Source organism: Melospiza melodia, chromosome 4 (assembly GCF_035770615.1).
Source record: "Melospiza melodia melodia isolate bMelMel2 chromosome 4, bMelMel2.pri, whole genome shotgun sequence".
In the NCBI taxonomy this organism is placed as follows: domain Eukaryota; kingdom Metazoa; phylum Chordata; class Aves; order Passeriformes; family Passerellidae; genus Melospiza; species Melospiza melodia.
In genome coordinates, this window is record NC_086197.1 from 12,963,328 (window position 1) to 12,977,192 (window position 13,865).

The 13,865-nt window shown below is 39.3% G+C and overlaps 1 protein-coding gene across 2 annotated transcripts in view; it reads right to left on the bottom strand.

Moving 5' to 3' along the window:
- Nucleotides 1-303: 303 nt before the first annotated feature.
- The window catches only part of WNT7B (Wnt family member 7B), a 93,545-nt gene continuing 79,983 nt past the window's right edge, over nt 304-13,865 (bottom strand). For both annotated transcript variants that reach the window (XM_063153944.1, XM_063153943.1), the window contains exon 4: nt 304-3,700. In XM_063153944.1, the coding sequence (XP_063010014.1) occupies nt 3,221-3,700 (480 nt within the window). In that variant the 3' untranslated portion in view covers nt 304-3,220. The remainder of the gene's footprint in view (nt 3,701-13,865) is intronic.

Sequence of the window (13,865 nt, forward strand, 5' to 3'; positions counted from 1 at the left end):
TCTTATTCCTCTCTGTTTGCTGATCTGTTATGTGAGGTTCATGGTCAAGAACCATTTTTGGGTTAGATGCCAAATTTCTATCACAAAACATTTATTTTCTTCCACCAAAAAATTCATTTTTTATTGTAGCCAGCTAAAGTCTCTGGTAGCAGCATTGTCGGGGCTGGTGCACTGGTGTAGGTAGATGGCTCAAGACTGATACCACACATAGTCATGTTCATTACTATTTTTCCTGAAACACAAAAACTGTTTAGGACTTGGAATTCACCTATCATTTCTCACGTGGAGGAGCCTGTACACAAATGGTCTTTTCATAAGGCCCTGTTGCCTTTTTTTTCCCCCTTAACAAAGAAAAATAAAAGGAAAAGGAACTGGAAGGGGAAAAAATAAAGTTTTAATGGAAACACATTTCATCTTTTGTTTTCTGCTCGCCACAAAACATTAACATAGTAAACAAGTTGATCTTTGCTCTTTAGTTCTTTAATAACATAAAGTATTTTGAGTTTTGTCATGGCTAAGGTATGGTTAAACCACATGTTGCTGGTCGTGTTCCAACCTCTATTGTCACAGGTCTTTGACACCAAACTACATTTTTAAAAATAAAAGCTGTGTGTAACCCACTTCTATTCACAGACACCTTCGTTAGAAGTCGTCACTTTGGGGAGTGTTTTGTAATATTAGTGGTAGTGGTATTTTCTGACCAGAACTGCTTTTCCATGGGACATCTCTCAAAGTCCAAGCATTCCCACTGCCAACCCCTGCTTTGTGCCATACAGCCCCTTTTGGAATGCTGCACCTCCACATGAGCAAAGCTTCTGCAGGATGCTGTGAAACTTTACATTCTAGACTGCTCACCAGTTATGGGACTGTTACAGTGGTCTCACAGTAGCAGACAGAGCTACTTCAAATAGGGCTGTGGAAGAGAGAAAGTGTCACTTTGGTCCACTTTTTGGAGTGGCTGGTGTTATAATATATAACCTTTTTTCCTTTTTTTCTTTTCTCTAACGCAGTGTAGTTCGCAATAATTTAAAATACTCTATAGACATTTAAACGATATACAATAATATAACTTAATTGGATTCCTCAATTGTACTTAACAAATACTATTCTAATAAATTTACAGTATCTAGTACCATAAGACTGTGCATTACTGTGTTTGGGAGCTTTATTTGCTTCCTGTCAAGAATGTAGTGAAAGTACAGTATCATCACTATAATTCAACAACAATACCCATGAGTCCAAGGGACTTTAAATTACATGGAGTGAATCGAGTATTTTGGGGGCCCCTGTTGATTTCTGTGAAGTTGCACTCATTCGTGCCAAGGCTGGTATTTAGGAATTAACAGCAAAATCAAAAGAAAAAAAAAAAGGCAATTTTACATTGCTCTGTGAGTCATCAAAGGGGTCTGACTTTTAGAGGATAAGTGCTTGGAGTCAGAAAGTGTTCAAATGAAGGTCCCCAAATCATTAGTTACTTTTGATAATACAGGTCCACAAACTGCAGAGGTAATTCTGGCTCATTCACATATCCAGCATGGGAGTTGGTGGAGCTCCAGATCCCCCTTGCCCCAAGAGCACCATATGGATGGACAAGTGCTTCCATGTTAGGTGGGGAGGGCTCATGGCTCTGCAGCCCCTCAAAATAAGGAACAAAAATTAAACAAAAGTTAAAAATGTAGATCTGCAGATGTAAGGAAATTTTTAATCCAACTTTTCAGAAAATCAGGCAGGGACCCTTGGGACAAGCAAACAATTACATGGTTAAATGGACTGTGTTCTAAGTGGGCATATCTGGGTTCTTGGGGTTAAAACACTAGATTTTACAGCAGTAAAATATCTGAGGCTGTTTTTAAAATCTCTCATAGGGAAAAGGTGTGGGAATTAGGATTGAGTGCTTTGAGTGAGCTTCTTTCTTTTAACATTCATGTGCTTACCAGGAGGTTGCCAACTCTATTCCCAACCTTAAAATAATGATGACACAGACTAACCCAAATTTTGGCTTTCTTATGCTCTTGAAGCCATGACAGCTCAGAGGTTGCAGCAACCTAGAGCTCAGCTGCCGGGCTTTTATCGTCTTCTGAGGGCATACTGAGCATAAGTTTCTTAAAAGTCTTGAAAATACTAACTTTCAACCATTAAAGGGAAAACAAAATGCCTGGAAGACCCTGCCAGTGCATTCATTGTCAAAGCAAAACCTTTGATACTTGTTGAAGCACACCTTTCTATCCTAAAACTCCCTATGACGAGCTGTGAGCTGGTGCTCCACACCTCAGGCCTGAGTCTGAAAAAGTCATTCTTATTCAGGAGGCAAGTGGTAAAAGTCAATATCAAACATTGGTAACCAAAGTTTCATGTTTTTGCTCAGTTCTGGCAATTGCTTAAGGCCTACAGTAATTCAGCTCTCTAATAGTGGAGTGACAACAGATCAGTAGCATTGAAGAACTTAGGCAGAACCAAATACAAAAGTCATACAGTCAGAGTTCCAATAAGTTTACATTTAGTACAGAATTAAGACACAGCTACCCGTTAGTGCTTAGAATTTTTTGATACTATTAAAACCATAAATAATTATTTTTAATGTTCATTCAAAGAGTTCCAGTGTCACTGGCAGCTGATGTAATTTTGTGAATGCTTGTTGGGATTTTATTCCAAACTGATAGTGGAGTATTTCTGACATACATTTTGCTCCCTACCTGTTGTTTTCTCTCTCTCTGCTTTCTTAGAAATTTTGGTTTTTGCAGAGAGAACGCTGTGTTCTAGGCAGTGAAGATTTCATTTCCTTAAAAAAAGTCTTTGTTTGCACAGGGCCAGACAGTTTTGTTGCTGCAAAATAGGAGAAAATGTCGTTTTCTTTTAAATGTTATGGGAGCTGCAATGCAATCAGCTTCTCTGCTATGTATAATTTAAAACACTAAGAGAACTCTACAACATCCAGATTGTAGTTTCAAAAAAAAAAAAAAGAGAGATAGAGAGAAAGTTTCATGTGGTTGTCAACATCACCTTAATCCTGTTGCCCTTGTTTCCAAAGCAGTTACAACAGCCAGCCAGCCAAAATGCACCATCCTTAGAAGAATAGGTAGTTGTGGGGAGGGAGTGGTTGTTGTGGTGTTGGCTGGGGTTCTTTTCCCCAAGAGGATCAGATGTGCAAAATGATGCTGTCGTTGTTTGTTGTACTCCACTTTCCTCGCTCGCGGCGCTTCGCTCTGCGCGCACGGCGCCGCTATTTGCAGGTGAACACCTCTGTCCTCTCGCTGCACGTGTTGCACTTGACAAAGCAGCACCAGTGGAATTTGCAATTGCACTGCCACACCTTGGTGTACTGGTGTGTGTTGTAGCCCCTGCCGCAGCACATCATGTCGCACCCGTCCGCGCTGGGAGAGGTGCGGTTGCACAGCCGTCCCTGGGTACCGACGCTCCCCGTGGAAGCGTCCTCCTCACAGTAGTTGGGTGACTTTTCAATGTACACTAAATCCGTTTCCATGGGTTTCTGGTAGCTCTTAATCTGCTTGATCTTCAGGAAGGTTGGCTGCCTCAGTCTACTGGCTCTTACCACCTCCACTTGCACTGCAGCGTTGTATTTCTCTTTCAAAATATATCCAATCTCTCTGAATTTAGGGAGTGTGGTCCAGCAGGTCTTGGTTGTACAGGAACCTGAAACTCCATGACACTTGCACTCCAATTTCATTCTCTCTTCAAGAACCTATGTGTACAGACATTTGCATATTGTTACTGCAGGAAAATAATGTCGCAAGCCTGCCTAAACCTCAGTCTGTTTAGTTCATATGAATATTCATTACTGCTGGTTGAAATTTTTCAAATGCTTCTAAATATACTTTATAATGCTTATATATGCTTTGTAATTCTTTATAATGCTTATAAATCTTCTCACCTCCCAGCACAATGCTCATAACATTTTGTTTCAAGTGGCACCTTGTTGGAAATACAGTGTTTTGTCCTTTTTGGGGAAAACGTTTCCATTCTTTTTCCAAATGTTGGAGAATATTTACTTATGTTTTAGGAGACATATCTTTAGAGCCACAGGGGACTTCAATTTTTTTTCAAATCATTTTCATTTTGAAAACAGAAAACAAGAATGGGTTTGGGGGTTAAGTGGTATAAGATTCAAAATATTTAATTGCTTTAAGTAATGATGAAAGAATGCTTAAGAAGAACAGTATCTACTGTGTGACTGAACAAGCCTACATGCAGAGAGCTGGAAACTAGATGATCTCTAAGGTCACCTACAACCCAAACCATTTTATGATGCTATATTCACTGCACAATTAAAGATTTTTCCTATGTACCTATAGCAACACCACCAGTGGTAAACTTACCGACTATTCCACACACAGAATGTCCCATCTCCTTAAAAAGCAGCACTTATTTTTGCAGTATTTAGTCCAACTATTCAGCAAACAATCAGCCACAGATACATTATTTTTCCACCAGGGCAATGATAACACAGCATTAGAGGGAAAAAAATTCACTGAAGGAGTGAAAGCAATGCATTTCTCTTCTCTCCTGCTCAACGGAGTACTGTTAACCAGGAGAGAAGAGAAATGCATTGCTGTTGTAGAGGAGGTTCAGCCAGAGGGGTTTAATTCAGAGTCAGAGGAGACACACACTTGAGGGTGACAGCTCAGGTTGATGCTCCACTGTCACACTGCTGTTTCTTCTGCAGCCCAGCTGTGCCACGCCCAGCACATCCCTCCTTCCAGGTGTCCTAGGTTGACTATATGATGCTTTTATCCCCAATTGTCTTGTTCTGTGCTAAATAATAAGTTTTGCACCTTTAAGACTTGTTCCAGAGAGTGAAGGGGCCAGAGAAGAAGCACACAGATTGTTTTCAGACACTGCACTCGCTCCTCCACATCCCTGCCCCTGGACTGTGTTGTCTACGGATGGACAGACAGCAGGACAGAGCTCTCCTTTGCTTTTAGTTAGTTTTAGCTAGCTGAGGCAAAGAAGTTCCTTGGACTGTGGTTTTTTCCTTTTTCCCTTTTCTTTGGACCTGTTTAACCCTTCTCTGGACAGAACACCCAGCAGAGCACCGGCAGCTCCAGCTGTGGGCACCGGGCCGGGCCTGGGCCGGGGCATTTCCAGCCCTGGAGGGACTGACAGAGACTGAGTGAGCTGAGCTGCAACCCGGGGAGGGGACTTTCTGAGTTTGTCATCTCTTTTGGAGCAGCAAGGGGTTTATTCATTAAGTTTTATTGTTTAATTAACGGGTTTTTTCCACTTTTCTCCAAGGAGGTATTTTCTCCTGGACCGGTTGCGAGGAGGGGCCAATTGAATCTGCTTTCCTAGAGGAGCCCCTTTGGGGGTTCTCTCCCAAATTTGCCCTGAACTGAAAAATCCACAGGGCCAGGTTGTGTGGGGGAAAGCAGCGGTGTCCTCCCGCCCCGTGTGTGCAGCAGGGGGAAGCCAGCCCCACGGAAGCGCCTCTCTGTTTTCCTGCCCTTGCGTTACCACTTAAGGCTGACCATAATTACACCCACAGTCATCATTAGCTTATGAAAATCAGGGCCTAAGAGCAAAGCAGGCTGATCTTTCCCCTTCGCAACGGGATGCTAACAAAGAAACATGAGCCAGGGAGCTTGTCTGAAAGCATTACTGATGCTGCAGACCATCTCCTGTAGCGGTTTCACTGCAGATCCCAGAACATGACTGAAATGGGCAAGGGATAAAAGGGCCGAAATCTGAGTACAATGGCATAATGAAGTAGGAGGGAGTAAAAAATGCTTACTGCTTCAGAAACTGGCCTTAAAATAAAAGCTGTGCAGATCTGGTTATCCCTGCAAATAGAGGGCACCCTCCTGAGTTGTTTGAGTTTCACTTAAATTGTATGGTTTGTTTTTTCCCAAATTTCTGGGGTTTCAGTATTAAAGAGAATATTTGGATTTGATTCTCCCTTACCAACATACAGTAGCAAATATGAGATAGCTGAGCAACCTATGCATGAATCATAAAACATCCTGAGCTGGAAGGGGCTCTTCAAGTCTAGCTCAGGACAATTCCAAAATCCCACCCTGTGCATCCCTGAGAGCATTTTCCAAATGCTTCTGGCAGCCTTGGGGCCGTGACCATTCCCTGGGGAGCCTGACAGTGCCTGAACAGGAGGAAGAACCTTTCCCTGATCTCCAGTGTGACCCTGCCCTGACCCAGCTCCAGCCGTTCCCTGGCTCCTGTCCCTGGTCCCAGAGAGCAGAGCTCAGGGCCTGCCCCTCCTGTTCCCCTCAGGAGGAGCTGCAGCCCCTGCTGAGGTCTGACCTCAGCCTGGTCATACCTTAGACCTTCTGGAACCACAGGCTTCACCAGAGTGAAAGTCAAGTTATCCTATCAGGGGCAGAAAAGGTGTTTCCCAGGAAGGGAAACTGAGTTGGGGAAGAAATTCCTGTAGCTGCAACTGCTGTAAGAGAAGAAAATCAGCAAGGCTGTGAGGAGCTGGGTTTTTTGTAGACACTGGAATGCACTGCATCACCTTCCTGACTCACCTACTGACAGAAGAGAAAACTTGCCACCTTCTTCTGCAGCAGCAGCAGCATTTCAGTGGCAGTGAGGAGATGGATGCACTGTGACACACTCTGGGGTGTTTTAGGGGTCTCCAGGGTCTCCTCTGTATCCATTTCTGGCCTATGGAGAAGGCCTTTTTCCAAAGACCCCTAAGTAAGTTTTCAATCCTGTTCCACAAATCTGGGTACAAATAATCTATTGATATTTAGACGTGTTTGTGTATATATATATGTATTAAAACATGCTTAGAAGTTGTGCTCGACATGAAGCTGTGCTGAAAAATGTTTGGTTTTGTTGAAACTAACCCATTCCTACAGCTTTCTCAACATGCAGCTGTAAGAACTGCAGCAAAATCCATGACAAGACATGGATGGATGCAACTTTTACACCTCCAGCAAAGAGCACAAGGATCTGAGGATTTCCAGGAAAGCACTGACAATGGGATCTGTCATCTCTGAGTTTTACTCCTCCCTGAGCAGTAAATATTGCTGAAGGGTCCATATTTTGTCATGCCCTACATATGTTTCTGGAGTCTACATTTTGGTTGAAAAAGCCAAGTCAGTAACTTGCTAAGGGTGGGAGGAGACGAAGTTCATGAGGCTCCTTATCCTTTTATGGGTTCAACACTGTCCCAAGGAGCCTCTGATGTCCTTCCCTGATACACTAGAAAGTGTCATTGCTCCTGAAAGACAGACATCACCCATTTTAATGTCCTGGGTGACATCTTTGGAAATGTGTATTTTAATTTTTTATGTGTATATATATATATATATATATATATATATATATATATATATATATATATGCCTGTCTGTCTATATAATAATTGTTTGCCTGTGTGTATTTGGTTGAGATGCTGATGTTTATAGACATTATTAAATACATTATATATATATTATTTATAGACACTACATCACAGCCTCTATAGTACAATCTCCAGCAACTTTATCCTAAGTCTTGATATTTTTTTCGTTTTTGCCGTTCTCTTTCTGAAGGTCCAGTTTTGTGATTCATTTTGGTGAGCAGAAACCTGATTTCACTGCTGTGTTTTTTCAAAGATTCCCACTATTTTTGAAGGTGGGAGGATTTGCAAATGCAAGCCATGCAGGCTCAAAAAAATCAGAAGTTTCAAAAAGTATTAATTCATGCTCCTGAGGCCAATCTTGCAGGTTTTTAAAATTTTTTTGGAGGCTTCTCTCATGAATGTGGAATGCTTGGGGTTACAACACTGAGCAGAGGCCCAATCATCAGGTAGTTAAATTCCTGAATGCTATAATTTGTGTGCCCACAGTCAGCTGTGGGTATAAAATTGTGCCCAAAGACTTGGAGGTTCAGGGAATACGAGGCCCAACCTAAGCAGATTCTGAGCAGCATTTTTCCCCTCTTTCCATCCAGAGTGCCCTTCCTTGCTGACAGGCCAGCATGTTCTGGCCCTCCAAAGGAATTTATTTCTCTCTGTGTGGTGCCTTCAGCAGCTTCCCACTAGCCAGGGAGGTGCCATGGGGACCTGGAAAAGGTGTCAGGATCTGAGCCTGTTTGCTCAATGCTCTGAATGAAGAGTAACTAACATTTGGCTTCCTAAAAGTCCCTCCAGCTCAGCTTTCCTCAGCAAAATTCCCATCAAAGCTCTGACCCTGAGCCCTGAAGGTACTTATTCACTCAAATCTAAGACACTGTGCCAAGCTAGGTGCTTAATTAAAGATTGAAAATCATTAGCTCCAATGAGCCACTCTCTCAGCAGTTTCATTTGTCATATGTCAGTGCCTCGTATCTAATCTTGAATGGTTTACAGCAACATCTACCTCCCAAAGAGGAAATTCCCATCGTTGGGCTGTGCTGCCTCAGATTAATCACAGGAACATTTCTCAAGTCCGTTTTCCACATCACACCCCAGTGTGATCTTGCTAAGTAAAATTTTCTACCTACTGCTACTTTGTTAAATGAATTGTGAAATAGAATGCTAAAGCTTTCTTAATCCCACATTTTTTATACCTATATAAATCATACATTTAAAATGCAATTTGAGGGCTGCCTGCTGCCAGTTAAGTAGAAAAAGACTTGTGAAGACCAAAATGAAACAAAATTATGTGCATTAAAGAAATTCTCTAATTCAAGTTCCATATCTAGACCCAACTGCATAACATCAGATACAGTTTCTGTACATGGTAAAAATCCTATTTGGATAAAATATATACATACATGTACATGTACATGTACATATACATATACATATACATATACATGTATGTATATATAGTAATTTTACATATATATGTAAAAACAATAGTTACATTTTGTGTGTGTATGTGTTTTGGCTTACCCCTGCTGGTTTTTGTTTTCCTTAATGGAAATGCACATTGTTCAACCAAGTGTTGAATGTAACTTTTGAATGTAATTTTTTTACTGAAGCATCAAAAAGAAATAAAAGACTTGAGGAGTTTTGCCTTATCAAATATGCAAGTGACCAACTTTTGTTTTGGGTAATAACTACCAAATTCTGGTCACAAGATGTCACCACTTCTTTGGTGCTCATGCAGCTGCAGCCAGGAGAGCTGATCTTCTAATACAAATGTCCTGAAATTATTCTTTGTTAATAGTAGCTCGCAGAGCCCAAAATTGAGCAGTTCATGGTGTGTCTCCTTGGGTTGTGTTCCTTTCCTGTGAAGAGGGAGCATGGAGCCAGCAGGAGAGGAATCAGGGAAGTTCAGCTGCATGGCTTTCTTTCTGCTCCTCTGTGAAGCTGTTCCATCAAGCATCACAACAGAATTTATGTTCTGTGGGATGGGGAACTGAGTTACTGTGTTTATTCCTCTTGTCACATCCTTGATTTCCTTGTTGTTTAGTTTAATGGGACCAGGGAGCCTCTGCTTTTCTGTCCAGACACAGCATGAACTGGATTTTCCCTGCCACTTGCCAGAGTGAGCAGGGCTGGGGACCATCAGGGGTGCCTGGAGGTATCAATTCGCCTCCTCCTGCCCTCCAGTTGCCTCCCTGTTCCATAAGTCCCCACTTAATGTGTTGAAAAAGCTGAGGAAAGCCCACTGCTCTCCTTACACAAGTTCTCCTCTTGGCCACCAGGAAAATTAACCCAGCATTTTGGGACCTGCTGCCCATTTGATGGATGTCCCTGCTGTTATGAGGGTGAACAATAGCTTAATCCATCAGTGTTTCTTCTCTACTTTCTAGGAGGAGAAAATAAATTTTTGAGCAACAAACTGCTGCAATTGGTTAAAACATTTTAAATATTATTTTTACAGTGAAATGTTGCAAAGCAGTTTCTTTCAGAAGCATCCTCCCCATCGTCCCCAAAGCGTGCTTGCAGTGTTGCACTCTGTTTTCTAAGGAATTTGTTGTAAACATTAAAGGTAAAATATCACCTGAAATAGTTAAAACTATTTCACTGGTAGTTTTATTCTGTCAGGCAGAACAGATGTGTCAGGTTTGAGGTCGTGCAGTGATATTTCACTGGATGTTTGATACATGCCTTGCATGCATTACATGGTATGCATGGGCATGCACATTTCTTGAATAAAACCATTTAGCAAGTCCTAAAATATTTGGCTATTCCCCCCTCTAATTTTAATGCAAATTGTTCAAAAAGCAGGGTAGTACCAGATGTAGCTGCTGGCAGTCTGTGTTAGGGTGTGTTTCTGGAAGAAAAAAATGAGCTAACAAATCCAGCCCAACTGGAAGCAGGAGATCTATCCTCGTGAGATTTTGAGTCAAAGCTTGCATATTCAGGACCTATGGATAAGTCCTTAGTTATCCATCTAACCCACCCAAGCTGTAACACCAAAATTTTTGAAATTGGATTTATGTAACTGACTGCAAATCACTTTAAGTGGGAAGACTGAAAATACGGCATGAAGCACAACTATTGAAAACTTTTCTTTTGTGAAAGAAAAGTTCTCACAAGGGATGTGTAGTGAAATAATTTGTCACGTTTAGAGAAAGAAACTTTCAGCAAATGATAGACCGGAGGCTGTAAAACCTGGAAAGTAACATTCTTTGCATCCCTGAAATGACTTAGGAAACAAAGTCACGTTTTAAAGAATACTTTAGGCTTATAACAGCATAAAATTAGTTGGCTTTCACGTTTGAAACTGGGATTCAGCCTTCACTGGGACTTCAGAACATTTTATTCAGAGTCTTTTTCTGGGCATTGCTTCTTATCGTTACATCCTGTCAGGTGACAGTGGGGGCAGCCTGCAGCAAATTAGACACTGTTCATCTTGCAGGAGTGAGCTGGCTAATTACAGTGCTTCACATGAGGTGAAGGGAGCAAACACTGTCTTATACAAAGTATGCACAGACCATATACATAAATATGTATAAATATCCATAATTATGTGAACACGCTGTATATATTTATTTATATATTTTTATATATTTATTTATATTTTTATTTATTTTATAGTTATAGTTATAATAATATTTATATTTATAAATGTTTATGTAAATATAATATAATATAATATAATATAATATAATATAATATAATATAATATAATATAATATAATATAATATAATATAATATAATATAATATAATATAATATAATATTATATTATATTATATTATATTATATTATATTATATTATATTATATTATATTATATTATATTATATTATATTATATAATATAATATTATATTATATTATATTATATTATATTATATTATATTATATTATATTATATTATATTATATTATATTATATTATATTATATTATATTATATTATATTATATTATATTATATTATATTATATTATATTATATTATATTATATTATATATTTTGTATCTTTATATATGTATATATGTAATTAATGGTAATCAACAAATCACCTCATTAGCTGTTCTACAGCCAAAGCAAGTGAGCAAAAGAACCCCTTCCCAGTACCACAGGCCTATTGCACCAGAAACTATGAGAAAAAGCCATATCTTAGGTGGAAATGTCCCAAATAATTGAAAAATCTCTTCTGAAGAGAGCCTAAATTATTTGTTTTATCCCCACACTCTTATTGTTTCATATGTAAAATAAGCTGTTGTCATCTTGAAAGCATTAAAAAAAAAAAAGTAGGAAAACCCCATTGGCCCATTGGTGTAACAAAGGAGTAAATATTGGGATGGTGTCAGGCAGAGCTGCTGGCAGTCAGAGTGATGGGTGTGTTTCTGGAAAGGCCAATTTTTTCTCCACATAACCACAGTCACTGTCTGATGTAAGAGCCTAATTGATTGATAAACTGTTAGAAACATTTCTACTTTTTGGTAAAAGCTGCAATCTGCTACCAATTTGTCAGTTTGTTCTTTTAACTCACCCCATAAAAACAAACAGAAACCTCCATTTTTATAAATGAGATTTCCCGTGAGAGACAGTCATTGTTTTGAAACTTTCAACAAAAAGTTAAGCTTAATGATGTGTGTTCCCAGATGTTACTCTAAGTTCATTTATCCCAGAATAAAGATATTTATTTCTAAAAATACATGGTAGAAATCTGCTTCATAAAACAGCATCAAAGCTGACTTGGTTTGTTGGTATTTAATTTTTCATTACTCTGTCAAAGTTTTGCCCACAGATCTCTCTGTAATCTTTCAGATTTGCAACAAAACGTTCTTTCAGTAACATTTGTCTTAGACTTACACTAGTCCTCTTTGGGGGCTTGTTTTCATGTACCACACTTGTTCTTTTCATCCCAAATCACAGCAGATGTTTAGGAACTGACAGGGAATTTTGTTCCTCTGCTCTCTCACACCATGCGGTGCCGCTTTGCCACCAAACATAAATCTTCCATCAGGAGAGCCTTGTGCCACCAGGAATCCCTGAGCATTTATTCATTCCAAATTACACCAATGACAAGATTATGATTTTTTTCACTGGTGCTTCCTATTGCAAATTTAGCAGAAACTTTGCAAACCTGCCATTAGCTGAAACAATTCTTAGAAATTCAGTGCAGAGCCATACAGGATGCAGAGTGGGGCAATTAGGGTATTCATTCATTCCACAGTCATCAGAAATTCCCTGAGAAGTCTAAATGTCTTTTTTTCCCAATGAGATCATTTATTAGAGGTTTGTATTGAACATCTCAACCCTAGACAGAAGTAAAAGACCCTCCCAAGACTGTTTTTCCCTCACCAGTTTGCAAAGTTTGTGCAATTATTTTTACAACATGCTGCTTGTTCCACAAAGAGAAATTCCTCTGGGCTCTGGTTTTAGCAGCAGTGAAGTACCAGCAGGTCAGGTTTGAGAGCATCCCAACAAAGGGAAATTATTAAAGCCACACTGCTGTACTTACAAACCCCTCTGACACCCAGGCATGTGTGGGACAAGTGCTGGAAGAGATGGAGAATGAGCAAGATTTCTGAGAGCACATGAGAAAGTCCTTGTGGTGGTATAAAAGAATACTCAAATAATTGCTTGAGGGGCAAAACTGGTGGCCACAGTCTTGACTAATAATCCTTGCAATGAACCTCTGGCCACCTGGTAGATGTTCAATGGGGTCATCAAGGGCCCACCACTGACTTCAGAGCAAGCTGGAAACAATTTTATGTGGGGTTGAGAGGTTTTTGTGCCCTTTTTTCCTCATGTTTCTGATTTGCAAGGCGTTGAGATTCAAAAAGAAGAATAAAAGAAAGGTAGCATATTTGTTGGCTAAAAGTTGTTCTTCTTAGCTAACTCAAAAAGTCAATTTGGAATGACTAAAAAAAGAACTGCAGGCCTTACCATTACAGATGTGAATGCAGAGTATTTTAAATGGTGAAAAGTGCTGTGACATCTCTGTAGGAAACTACACCAAATCCTTTCAGTCATTCTTAGCTTTTGAAAGCAATATAATGAAACAGCTATGGGTATAAATAACTACTGAAAAATGCAACAGATTGTTCAGAGAGTCAGTCAGACTTGAATTCAAAATGTCTAATTTATACAAGCAGCAAATTATCTCAGAAGAACCAAAATCACTAAATATTATTTACTGTACAACTCTGAATATTCAATTAAAGGGAATATATATCACAACACCAACATTATTTCTAAATGTGACCCCCAAACCATATTTTATATTAGCACATTACTCTGGATTTTATGGATTATACTTAAAACCAAAAAACTACATCAAATCCTTTCAGTCATTCTTAGCTTTTGAAAGCAATACAATGAATTAATGAATGACTATGGGTATAAATAACTACTGAAAAATGCAACAGAAAGTTAATAAATTCCAAAATACTATTTCTATTTTTAAAAATGAGAAAAAATATATTGTTGGTACTGCAAGCCTTTGAATTCCTTTCTTAAAACATGAAAGTATTATCATTTGTTTTTTGCAAGAACATTTGAAAAAAAATTTAGAAT